Raw genomic sequence first — 13,385 nt, forward strand, 5'->3', positions numbered from 1 at the left:
AGAGCAGAGCTACTGGTTGAATGGGGTTGATGTTCAGTGAGATTAAAAGACACCAGATAGGAAGGTGGGAGAATATTTTAGACAATAACTCTGAAAATGCCAGAATCATTCTTGTCACACAGCCATGGGCTGTGTGCCTAACAAAGGAATCTATAAAGGTGAGGAAACTGGTGTCAGAGTGTAAGGAGAATTATTTTCTGAGAGAAGCATTATACCAGGAATGTCTTTGTCTCCTTCACCAACTCTTTCTACCACCTCATAGCAAGAGGTGAAAATTCATGTTCCCTGACAAGCCCTACTGTGGGCAGTAGATCTACTCCATGGCTAGAGATGACACCTCTAATCCTGCCTTTGTGAGGAGATCTGAGTGCATCAGTGATCTAAGGAAAAGAATTCAAGATCCACAGGACACTTGCACAGTCTTCATTTTAGAAGAGTATGTAATTTCAAAGTATACAGCATTTATAAAGAAAAAGAAGGGTCTATAAAACAGTCCTTTTGTCATAGCAAATGAAAACCAATACAATTAGTTAAAACTCTAAAAATTCTTAATACTTTACAAAGTGCTTCAATGTGGATTATATACTTTTGGTCTCACAACTCTGGGAGGTGAGCATGGCAGATAACAGCTTATTTTATAAATGAGAAAAAAACAGCTCAGAGGTTAAGTGATATCCTAGGGTTACACAGCCAGAGCACAGCCTTGGACGAAAGTCTTCATCCACAGGTGTCACAAGCTAGGGTCACAGCTAATAAGGACAATGCAATGCTTACTCAAGTGGATGGCATTTGACATCTGACCAAAAAAAACCCACCTCAGGGGATCCTAAAAACACTGTTGAGGGATTCTTGGGTTACAATTAATTGTACCATGTAGGAATAATTTCTGCTCACCAACTCATTTCTTGCTTCATTAGCTAGGTTACCTTTGCAGCCAATTTTATTCAGTCCTGCTTTATGAAGCTGTGGTTGGACATATAATGAGAAACCTACAGGCCAATATTTGGATATTCTCGTGGTCTCTGGGTACCTGTGGGCTCACTTGCTTCAATTTCATTCAAGCTCTTTGAGACAGTCTTCCAAAAACTATTTCCCATAGATGCAAACATAAGAAAGTTGATGAAATCCCTCACACTTAACAAAGTGGTGCTGACTCATTCTAAAGAAGACTGAGTCATTCATTAGATACTAAGAATCTTATTCATTATGGTTTTCAAGTCTGCTTTATGGACACATAGAGATTCATGCATATACACATTTCTAAGTGGCCACAATGCCCTTTGAAACGTGAGAAGAAAATGTGTTAGAAGCATTTAAAAAGTGCATGATGCCTAGATTGGCCTAACCTGCATTCACAGCACACTGGGAGATCTGAGCTGGCAACAGATGATGATGTGGCGGGTATCTGACAAGTAGCAAGGCACGGCGGGCATCGCCCCAAAGAGCCGGGGCACAGACAGATTACCTCCCCAACATCCAGCACGCTGGCACTGCAAGGCTAACCATGTGCAGATGAGTTGAAGTAATACTATATGGTGATGGTTCTTGCTAGCAAGGCTTCCACTGCTTGCAAGAGCCTGATGATGACAGGGATGGGGGTGTGTGTGTGTATGTGTCTCTAATTAGGATGGGGTGGTTGGTGAGGGTGTGTGTGTGTGTCTGGAAGAGGTTGTGAATTGGAGAACAGGACCCAAAATTTGCAGTAGATCCAATGAGATCACTATAAACTGAGTGTTTGTGTTCACCCAAAATTCCTATGTTGAAGCCCTAGTGACCAATGTGATGTATTTGGAGATGGGGCCTTTGGGAGGTAATTATGGTTAGATGAGGTCATGAGAGTAGGGCCTCATTTTGGGATTAGTGCTCTTACAAGAATTGACAACAGAGAGCTTGCTCTCTACCATGTTAGGACACAGAGAGAAAGTAGCCAACTGCAAGCAAGGAAGAGGGTCTTTAGCCGACTGCAAACCAGGAAGAGGGTGTTTGGCAGAACCTGACCATGTTGGCACCCTGATCTCAGACTTCTAGCCTCTAGAATGCTATTTTGTTATGACAGCGCAAGATGACTAAGATAGAGATGGATTTCTTAGTAGTAGTAGTAGTATAGGGGAGATAGTTGAGTGGAACACAGTTGTGAGGAAGGGGAAGGAAGCTATGTGGTAGGAAAATCAGTAAAAATGTGCTTTTGGATTTGTAATGCATAGAATTACAAATCATGCAAATAAATTAGGGGTTTTATAGCTTTTGTAAAATGCTGAATAATGTTACTGAGCAGGTAAACTGCTGAACAGATGTTAAGTAGCTGTTTGTGATAACCCCCTTGGTTCCCCTTGTAAGGTAAGAACATCAAATCAACGATGTAATACTAAAACCACAAAAAAAGAATTCTTAAAAATTTCCAGCTTAAAGGCCTTTTGAAAAATATTTTAAAAGGGGAAATCTGCAGCCTTTAGAGCCCATTAACGAGGAGTTCCCTTTATGTACTTTCTTTTTTTTTTTTTTTGCGGTACGCGGGCCTCTCACTGTTGCGGCCTGTCCTGTTGCAGAGCACAGGCTCCGGACGCGCAGGCTCAGTGGCCATGGCTCACGGGCCCAGCTGCTCCGTGGCATGTGGGATCTTCCTGGACTGGGGCACGAACCCGTGTCCGCTGCGTTGGCAGGCGGACTCTCAACCACTGTGCCGCCAGGGAAGCCCTCTTTATGTACTTTCAATACAATAGCTTAAATTTTGTAAAATAGCACAGCATAACTCAGGTCTTATTTTGGGCTTTTTTTAAGACTGAAAGTAGAAAGGGCATATTTTCCCTGGGTCACAGAAAGGGATTAGATAATTTACCTTAAGGGTATATAAAGATCAATTGTCAGGTGGAGGGCGGAGTCAAGGTGGCAGACTAGGATTCGTGTCTACATACAATTAGGGCACCTACCAGGCACTGGTGGGGGACCACAGACAGCTAAGGGGATGGGATGAACCTCCAGCGACTGGCTTGCAGGATCTTGGTTCCCAAGCTGGAGGTCAGGGCTGAGCTCCTGTGGTGGGAGCTCTGAGTCCAAATTGCTGGACTAACAGAGAACCTCAGACCCCAGGGAATACCAATTAGAGTGAGGCCTCCCAGAGGTCCTCATCTCAGCACCAAGACCCAGCTCTATCCAACTGCCTGCAAACTCCAGTGCTGGAACCCTCAGGCCAAACAACCAGTAAGACAGGAATACAGCCCCACCCATCAAAAGAAACGACAAAAAATATGTCACAGATGAAGGAGCAAGGTAAAAACCTACAAGACCAATAAATGAAGATGCAATAGGCAACCTACCTGAAAAAGAATTCAGAGTAATGATAGTAAAGATGATCCAAAATCTCGGAAACACAATGGAGAAAATACAAGAAACATTTAACAAGGATCTAGAAGAACGAAAGAGCAAACCAACAGTGATGAACAACACAAAAACTGAAATTAAAGATACTCTAGAAGGAATCAATAGCAGAATAACTAAGGCAGAAGAACGTATAAGTGATGTGGAAGATAAAATGGTGGAAATAACTGTCAGGGAGCAGAATAAAGAAAAAAGAATGAAAAGAATTGAGGACAGTCTCAGAGACCTCTGGGACAACACTGAACACACCAACATTTGAATTATAGGGGTCTCAGAAGAAGAAGAGAAAGAGAAAGCGTCTGAGAAAATATTTGAAGAGATTATAGTCAAAGACTTCCCTAACATGAGAAAGGAAATAGTCAAGTCCCGGAAGCACAGAGAGTCCCATACAGGATAAACCCAAAGAGAAACATGCTGAGACACATATTAATCAAACTCTCAAAAATTAAATACAAAAAAGAGATACTAAAAGCAGCAAGGGAAAAGCAACAAATAACATACAAGGAAATCCCCATAAGGTTAACAGAAACTCTGCAAGCCAGAAGGGAGTGGCAGGACATATTTAAAGTGATGAAAGGGCAAACCCTACAACCAAGATTACTCTACCCAGCAAGGATCTCATTCAGATTCAATGGAGAAATTAAAACCTTTACAGACAAGCAAAAGCTAAGAGAATTCATCCCCACCAAACCAGCTTTACAACAAATGCTAAAGGAACTTCTTTAGGCAGGAAACACAAGAGAAGAAAACGACCTACAAAAATAAACCCCAAACAATTAAGAAAATGGTAATAGGAACATACATATCAATAGTTACCTTAAATGTAAATGGATTAAATGCTCCAACCAAAAGGCTTAGACTGGCTGAATGGATACAGAAAGAAGACCCGTACATATGCTGTCTACAAGAGACCCACTTCAGACCTAGGGACACATACAGAATGAAAGTAAGGGGATGGAAAAAGATATTCCATGCACATGGAAATCAAAAGAAAGCTGGAATAGCAATTCTCATATCAGGCAAAATAGACTTTAAAATAAAGACTATTACAAGAGACAAGAAGGACACTACATAATGATCAAGGGATCAATCCAAGAAGAAGATATAACAATTGTAAATATTTATGCACCCAACATAGGAGCGCCTCAATACATAAGGCAAATACTAACAGCCATAAAAGGGGAAATCAACAGTAACACATTCATAGTAGGGGACTTTAACACCCCACTTTCACCAATGGACAGATCATCCAAAATGAAAATAAATAAGGAGACACAAGCTTTAAATGATACACTAAACAAGATGGACTTAATTGATATTTATAGGACATTCCATCCAAAAACAACAGAATACACTTTCAACTGCTCATGGAACATTCTCCAGGATAGACCATATCTTGGGTCACAAATCAAGCCTTGGTAAATTCAAGAAAATTGAAATCATATCAAGTATTTTCTCCAACCACAACACTATGAGACTAGATATCAATTACAGGAAAAACTGTAAAAAAATACAAACACATGGAGGCTAAACAATGCGCTACTAAATAACCAGGAGATCACTGAAGAAATCAATGAGGAAATCAGAAATACCTAGAAACAAATGACAATGAAAACATGATGACCCCAAACCTATGGGATGTAGCAAAAGCAGTTCTAAGAGGGAACTTTATAGCAGTACAGTCCTACCTCAAGGAACAAGAAACATCTCAAATAAACAACCTAACCTTACACCTAAAGCAATTGGAGAAAGAAGAACAAAAAAACCCCAAAGTTAGCAGAAGGAAAGAAATCATAAAGATCAGATCAGAAATAAATGAAAAAGTAATGAAGAAGGCAATAGCAAAGATCAATAAAACTAAAAGCTGATTCTTTGAGAAGATAAAATTGATAAACCATTAGCCAGACTCATCAAGAAAAAAAGGGAGAAGACTCAATAGAATTAGAAATGAAAAAGGAGAAGTAACAACTAACACTGCAGAAATACAAAGGATCATGACAGAATACTACAAGCAACTATATGCCAATAAAATGGACAACCTGGAAGAAATGGACAAATTCTTAGAAAAGCACAACCTTCTGAGACTGAACCAGGAAGAAATATAAACAGACCAAGCACAAGCACTGAATTTGAGACTGTGATTAAAAACCTTCCAACAAACAAAAGCCCGGGACCAGGTGGCTTCACAGGACAATTCTATCAAAGATTCAGAGAAGAGCTAACACCTATCCTTCTCAAACTCTTCCAAAATATAGCAGAGGAAGGAACGCTCCCAAACTCATTCTACAAGGCCACCATCACCCTGATACCAAAACCAGAAAAAGATCTCACAAAAAAAGAAAACTACAGGCCAATATCACTGATGAACATAGATGCAAAAATCCTCAACAAAATACTAGCAAACGGGGCTTCCCTGCTGGTGCAGTGGTTGAGAGTCCGCCTGCCGAAGCAGGGGACACGGGTTCGTGCCCCGGTCCGGGAAGATCCCACATGCCGCGGAGCGGTTGGGCCCGTGAGCATGGCCGCTGAGCCTGTGCGTCCGGAGCCTGTGCTCCGCAACGGGAGAGGCCACAACAGTGAGAGGCCCGCGTACTGCAAAAAAAAAAAAAAAATTACTAGCAAACGGAATCCAACAGCACATTAAAAGGCTCATACACCACGATCAAGTGGGGTTTATCCCAGGAATGCAAGGATTCTTCAATATATGCAAATCGATCAATGTGATAAACCGTATTAATGAACTGAAGGAGAAAAAACATATGATCATCTCAATAGATGCAGAAAAAGCATTTGACAAAATTCAACACACATTTATGATAAAAACTCTTCAGAAAGTAGGCATAGAGGGAACCTACCTCAACATAATAAAAGCCATATATGACAAACCCACAGCCAACATCCTTTACAATGGTGAAAAACTGAAACCATTACCTCTAAGATCAGGAATAAGACAAGGTTGTCCACTCTCACCACTGTTATTCAACATAGTTTTGGAAGTTTCAGGCACAGCAATCAGAGAAGAAAAAGAAATAAAAGGAATACAAATCGGAAAAGCAGAAGTAAAACTGTCACTATTTGCAGATGACATGATACTGTACATAGAGGATCCTAAAGATGCTACCAGGAAACTACTAGAGCTAATCAGTGAATTTGGTAGAGTAGCAGGATACAAAATTAATGCAGAGAAATGTCTTGCATTCCTATACACTAATGATGAAAAATCTGATAGAGAAATTATGGAAACACTCCCATTTACCATTGCAACAAAAAGAATAAAATACCTAGGAATAAACCTACCTAAGGAGACAGAAGACCTGTATGCAGAATACTATAAGACACTGATGAAAGAAATTAAAGATGATACAAACAGATGGAGAGATATACCATGTTCTTGGATTGGAAGAATCAACATTGTGAAAATGACCGTACTACCCAAAGCTATCTACAGATTCAGTGCAATCCCTATCAAACTACCAATGGCATTTTTCATAGAACTAGAACCAAAAATTTCACAATTTGTATGGAAACACAAAATACCCCGAATAGCCAAAGCAATCTTGAGAAAGAAAAACAGAGCTGGAGGAATCAGGCTCCCTGACTTCAGACTATACTACAAAGCTACAGTAATCAAGACAGTATGGTACTGGCACAAAAATAGAAATATAGATCATTGGAATAGGATAGAAAGCCCAGAGATAAACCCTTGCACATATGGTCACCTTATGTTTGATAAAGGAGGCAAGAGTATACAATGGAGAAAAGACAGCCTCTTCAGTAAGTGGTGCTGGGAAAACTGGACAGCTACCTGGAAAAGAATGAAATTAGAACACTTCCTAACACCATACACAGAAATAAACTCAAAATGGATTAAAGACCTAAATGTAAGGCCAGGCACTATCAACCTCTTAGAGGAAAGTATAGGCCGAACAGTCTATGACATAAATCACAGCAAGATCCTTTTTGACCCACCTCCTAGAGAAATGGAAATAAAAACAAAAATAAAAAAATGGGACCTAATTAAACTTAAAAGCTTTTGTACAGCAAAGGAAACCATAAACAAGACAAAAGACAACTCTCAGAATGGGATAAAGTATTGGCAAATGATGCAACTGACAAAGGATTAACCTCCAAGATATACAAGCAGCTCATGCAGCTCAATAGGAAGAAAACAAACAACCCAATCCAAAAATGGGCAGAAGACCTAAACAGATATTACTCCAAAGAAGGTATACAGATGGCCAACAAACACATGAAAGAATGCTCAACATCACTAATTATTAGAGAAATGCAAAACAAAAGTACAGTGAGGTATCACCTCACACCAGTCAGAATGGCCATCATGAAAACTCTACAAACACTAAATGCTGGAGAGGGTGTGGAGAAAAGGGAACCCTCTTGCACTGTTGTTGAGAATGTAAATTGATACAGCCACCTTGGAGAACAGTATGGAACTTTCTTAAAAAAGTAAAAATAGAAGTACCATATTACCCAGCCATCCCACTACTGGGCATATACCCTGAGAAAATGATAATTCAAAGAGTCATGTACCACAATGTTCATTGCAGCACTGTTTACAATAGCCAGGACATGGAAGCAACCTAAGTGTCCATCAGCAGATCAGTGGTTAAAGAAGATGTGGCACATACATACAATGGAATATTACTCAGCCATAAAAAGAAATGAAATTTAGTTATTTGTAGTGAGGTGGATGGACCTAGAGTCTGTCATACAGAGGGAAGTATGTCAGAAAGAGAAAAACAAATACCCTATGCTAACACATATATATGGAATCTAAAAAAAAAAAAGGTTTTGATGAACCTAGGGGCAGGACAGGAATAAAGATGCAGACGTAGTGAATGGACTTGAGGACACGGGGAGGGGGAAGGGTAAGCTGGGATGAAGTGAGAGAGTGGCATTGACATATACACACTACCAAATGTAAAATAGATAGCTAGTGGGGAGTAGCTGCATAGCAACAGGGAGATCAGCTTGGTGCTTTGTGATCAACTAAAGGGGTGGGATAGGGAGGGTGGGAGGGAGACGCAAGAGGGAGGGGATATGGGGATATATGTATGCATATAGCTGGTTCACTTTTTTGTACAACAGAAACTAACACAACATTATAAAGCAGTTATACTGCAGTAAAGATGTTAACAACAACAAAAAAGATGAATTGCCAATGTTTAGAGTAGCATCCAGTGTATCAGTTAATGTGGAGGAGCTAGCTTTCAGTGTTCTGAATTCTCATGTAGGCAACAAAATGGTTATATGCAGTAGCCAAATGTATGAAATAGGGAAAGCACTGTGTTCACTAAAATTTTGTTACTGATTTGAAGCAAGAGATTCAATTCAGCCTTCAATTAGATATCAGGAAGCCACAAAGAAAAGGCTCTAGCCTGAGAAATGCTGGAAATTGCCAAGTGTAGCTTTATGATTAATATATTTTAAAATATAAAAGGAATAAAATCATTAGCTAAACTTTGCTTGGTTTTGCAAATAAGGTTGACTGTGAAAGTTTCTAAAATCCTCCGACACTTGCAATATTTACACCATAAACTTTCCATACTTCTAGAATTGTCTGATATTTATATGTTGAAAAAATATAAAAGACTTATATACCTACATTCGATTGGGTGCTTCTAATAAAATCCAGTATTGGCAAGATTTGCTTCCCCATTCTCTGCATGTGTCTCACTGTGTCTTCTCTTGTCAGCAGACCGAAGGGAGTTTTATGTTCTAAAAATTGTAACAATAAACTTTTATACTTTTTCCCCCCAGACTTCCATTTCAAAATGCTTTCCTTAGCAAGCTATAAACAGATACCTCAATATTAATAGATATGAGATCTTTAGTATAGAAACGAGTCCCATCTCAAAGACCAGAAGTATAACAGTGAAAGATCTATGAGGAGACATTGCTCTTTAGAGACTATCATTTATTCCTTTTGTTGTGTTTCTTGATTGAGAGATCCACGGGACAGCCTATGACAATTCACCTCTCTCTGCAGAATATGCTTTTCCTGAGTTGTGAAAAAAATGTCATCATAAATGTGTCTGATTCTTGTCTTGTTCCTCCCAGGTATTATTCATGTGTGCAGATTGCACTGACTTTGAATGTAGCTCGAAGCTGAGATAAGCCTCAGAGGACAGAGTGCCAGACAAAACACAAATCCTTAATTATGTGGGTAGAGCTGAAGGGATAAATTCAACCTGGTCATGAATTCAGCCCATAAGTATGAGACTTCACCTGAATGCTTACTTGATTTTTGAAAGTTTCAACTAGAATTGCTGAGCACCATTTAACTATAATACTCTTCAGGAGATCTGAGATCTTGGTTAATTACATAAGAAAAGAGTAAAACAGATATTAATACAATGGCAGATAATCCAAGTGATTTAAGGTGGTCATTGGCTATATGTTTGATTTCATACAGTAGTTTTGCTGCACAATTTTCTTCTGTGTTTGCTGATGGGTGATGACAAAAGCTTGTAATCTTTGAGTGCCCCACGATCAGGCATGGGTGGTGATGTGGTTGCGGTGAGATGGTTAGAGTGAGGGAGGTGGGCACTCCTGGGGGAACCAGAATTCCAGGTATTGTTAACTAACCCACAAAGAAGATCGGAAGGAGTTAAGTATGACCCAACAAACATTTTGGTGCCCAGGCCTTACTATATGCTAGGCTTGTGATGAATAAAGCTTAATGAACAATGCACAATTCCTAATTTAAAACAGTATTGAAAGATAACACGTCCAGGTGACTTACCTGTAAATGTTGGTAACTTCCTACATGATACTTTTTCCAAAAACTTCCCGTCTTCTTTGTTTTTGAACCCAAGAGTCAAGAGATACTGTTGAGGAGGAAAAGATGACCAGTCAGCTGTCTGAGGCAACACGTGGAGTCCTTGAAGGTCTGAAATATGACAGAAAAAGAACTAAAGAATTTATCATTTTATTGTTTTCAGGGTGTTTTCCCCCCAGATTTCAAGAATTATACTTGGAAAAAATTAAAGATACAAAGTAAGAGTATGTGCATCAAAAGGTCAAATAGATGATATATCAAAATCATACTTTATCCTTCATATTTTTATTAAAATATAAACATACACAAAGTATAGCAATAGAATATGGCTAGGTTATGTGTTCCTCTTTCCCCATATTCAAAATAATACAAAATTCAGGACCAGGTTGCAGGCTTAATATTTTTGTGTGTGACACCTTTCAAGAGAATTTGATTTTTCTGTCCACAGTTTGTTTAAGAAAATAATGTTATATGAAAGGAAAGAGAAAAATTACCAAGTAAGAATTAAAACATAAGGCTAATTAATTTAGTTGCTCTCCCTCCTATAGTTGAAGGAAATTTAAAATGATAAATGTACTAACTTTTGTAATTAGACTTGGAAATAACTCATGCGTCAAGAAAATGGTTCTAAAAGAAACTGTTCTTAATGACTAGAAGAGCTAATATTTACTTAGTACTTATTTTCTACCTTCCCTTGTTCTAAACATTTTGTGTGCATTCTGTTAAATTTTTTTTTATTGACATATAGTTGATTTACAATATTGTGTTTCAGGTGTACAAAAAGTGGTTCAATTATATATATATATATTTTTTTTTTTTCAGATTATTTTCCATCATAGGTTATCACAAGATACTGAAAATAGTTTCCTGTGCTATATAGTAAATCTTTGTTGCTTATCTATTTTATGTATAATAGTTTATATCTGTTAATCCCATGCTCCTAATTTATCCCTCCCTTCCTTCCCTTTCCCCTTTGGTAATCATGTTTGTTTTGTGTGCATTCTCTTTAAATCCTCACGATACATTCACATAATTGGTGCTTTTGTCCTCATTTTACAAATAACCAGGAGGTTGAGGTACACAGATGGGCAGTGACTTGTCTGGAAACACGCATATAAGTGGACAAGGCAGGATTCACACCTGGGCAGTCTGACTCCAGAGACCGTGGGTGTAACCACTGCACTCTGCTTTAGGCTTGCTTGACTTTGGATTACTTTTGGGACAGGGACAGATGTCAGCCTTGGGGTCTTGGAGGCCAGATTTACTTCATTCATTTTCATTCTGGGTAATAATGCTTTGGTTTATTACAATAGACTTCTCAAATGAAGGATGATGAACAGAGGGTTTAATGAGCCCTCCCTATTTAACACTGCCAGAAAGGGAAAAAGATGAAATTCCAAATATCCTTGAATCATGATTTAAATGCCAATTTTTAATCTAGAGTCAGAACTCAAATGGCAGTGTTTCAAATACAGTCTTTGCTATCTGTATTATTTCTTTAGGAAATAATAGACACAGTAAACCATGAGTGTTTTTATCCACCCTCTCTGACTTCCCCCCTCTGATTTTTAGCTGCAGAACCCTTTGTTCAAACTACAATTTACTGAGAAGCCCAATATTCAAAATTGGTAAAGGTAGAGCTGTTCCATTTGAAGCCTGGATCACTGACCACTCAACTCTCATCACTGTACCCCATTCTATATACCCCCCACACAGTAGCCACCTTGAACCCCTCCACAGAATCCCAGTTTTTCAAAGCGCAGTTTGGAAAACACTGCAGTAAGCTATTTGGCACATTTTGGTTAAGTAAATAGCATACGGCTGTCAAACAGAGAGTTAACATGTATGCTGATAATTAAAAGAAAATATTACAAAATATCTTTTAAACACAAGCACCGAACAAAAATATATTAAACATGATTTAGTCTTTGGTGACAGGATCTGGTAACCACTAAATATTATTGAGGGTTAACATGTATGTGACACTTATTCTGTGCCATACACATTATCAGGATTATCTTTCTCATTCAACAACAGTGTAGAGCAGGACACATTATTACGACCACCTTACGGATGACCAAACTGGAGCTTCAAGAAATTACAGACTTGCCCGACACAGCAAATGGAGGGACCAGAATTGAGAGTCAGGCTGCTGAACGTTGAAGCACAGGGCTTAACTCTCAAAACGATCCTACGACAGTGATGATCACTCTGACAGTTAGTGGGAAGCATGTTACAGAAGCAGGGCAATGTCAATACATAGATGGTTTTAACAGACACAGTTCTAGATAGAACACTTCCTTACTCTATCTAGAAAAGTACAGCAAAGGCTCAAGGGTTCTTAGAATTAATAGTGTAACTTTTAGGCACTTTAAAAGCAGATTGTAGTATTAGATGCTTCTTTAGTTGGTGTTTGCCTCTTTTTAAACGGATGGCTCATTTCTATAAACAAGGTAAAATGTGATTTCTGCATCTCCATCTCAAGAGTGCAGAAAGTTTCTTTGCTTTTGAAATCTACAGATACAGACACACCCAACCCAGAGTTTACCAGTTTTACTGAAGTGGCCAATAACCGGATCATGTGAAAAGGCAATTAAGTAAAAGTAAAATGGACACTAGCTCATTCTCCTGATAAATGGTCATAACATTTTTTTTTTTTTGATTGCGGTTATTCTTTAGCACTCTCTAAGATGCTGACATGTCTGAATTGTCAGTATTTTCAGGAATTAGCATACTCTGGAGTTGGAGGGCAGGAGAAGGTATGTGTTTCCTGGCTATGGTTTGCTCTTTAATCTGGTTTTGCTCCCTGACCTAGAAGGCCTCAGCACTCCTGGCCATGCTGGTGGTGAAGTCTGGGGCCATCCTCTGGGGAGAGCCTTGGCTTTCTGGGTAACTTTGGATGCCCAGAGGCCCCCTGAATGGATGTGGGTAGGCTTTATGGACGCTCTGACTTCCCCACAGACCCAGAGTATATGTAGCTTGTTGACATAGAAGCCGCTGGATCCCAGGTACCCTGAAGCCTCCTGCCAGCACCTGCTTCCAGCTCAGAGAGGGTTCCCTGCAGGACACCTCTAGGACTTTAAGGTGTACATTAAAGTGCTCTTGGAGGCCCCGGAGTCCTGAGGTTCAGAATAGTTTACGGTGTGCTGTGCATGGGCTGGTGTTTGTGGTGAGTTGCAGGAGGCATCTTGAGATCTGGCATTTTCTGACG

At 39.3% G+C, this 13,385-nt stretch overlaps 1 protein-coding gene across 1 annotated transcript in view; it reads right to left on the reverse strand.

Moving 5' to 3' along the window:
• Nucleotides 1–13,385, reverse strand: part of SPATA16 (spermatogenesis associated 16) — a gene marked incomplete at its 3' end in the record, with an annotated part of 224,474 nt that overhangs the window by 37,772 nt on the left and 173,317 nt on the right. Inside the window, exons 6-7 of the mRNA XM_082655288.1 lie at nt 10,139–10,285; nt 8,999–9,111 (exon numbers count right to left, since the gene is read on the reverse strand). Of these exons, the coding sequence (XP_082511414.1) occupies nt 8,999–9,111; nt 10,139–10,285 (260 nt within the window). The remainder of the gene's footprint in view (nt 1–8,998; nt 9,112–10,138; nt 10,286–13,385) is intronic.

Source organism: Grampus griseus (assembly GCF_964374135.1).
Source record: "Grampus griseus genome assembly, chromosome: 5".
NCBI classification, from domain to species: Eukaryota; Metazoa; Chordata; class Mammalia; order Artiodactyla; family Delphinidae; genus Grampus; species Grampus griseus.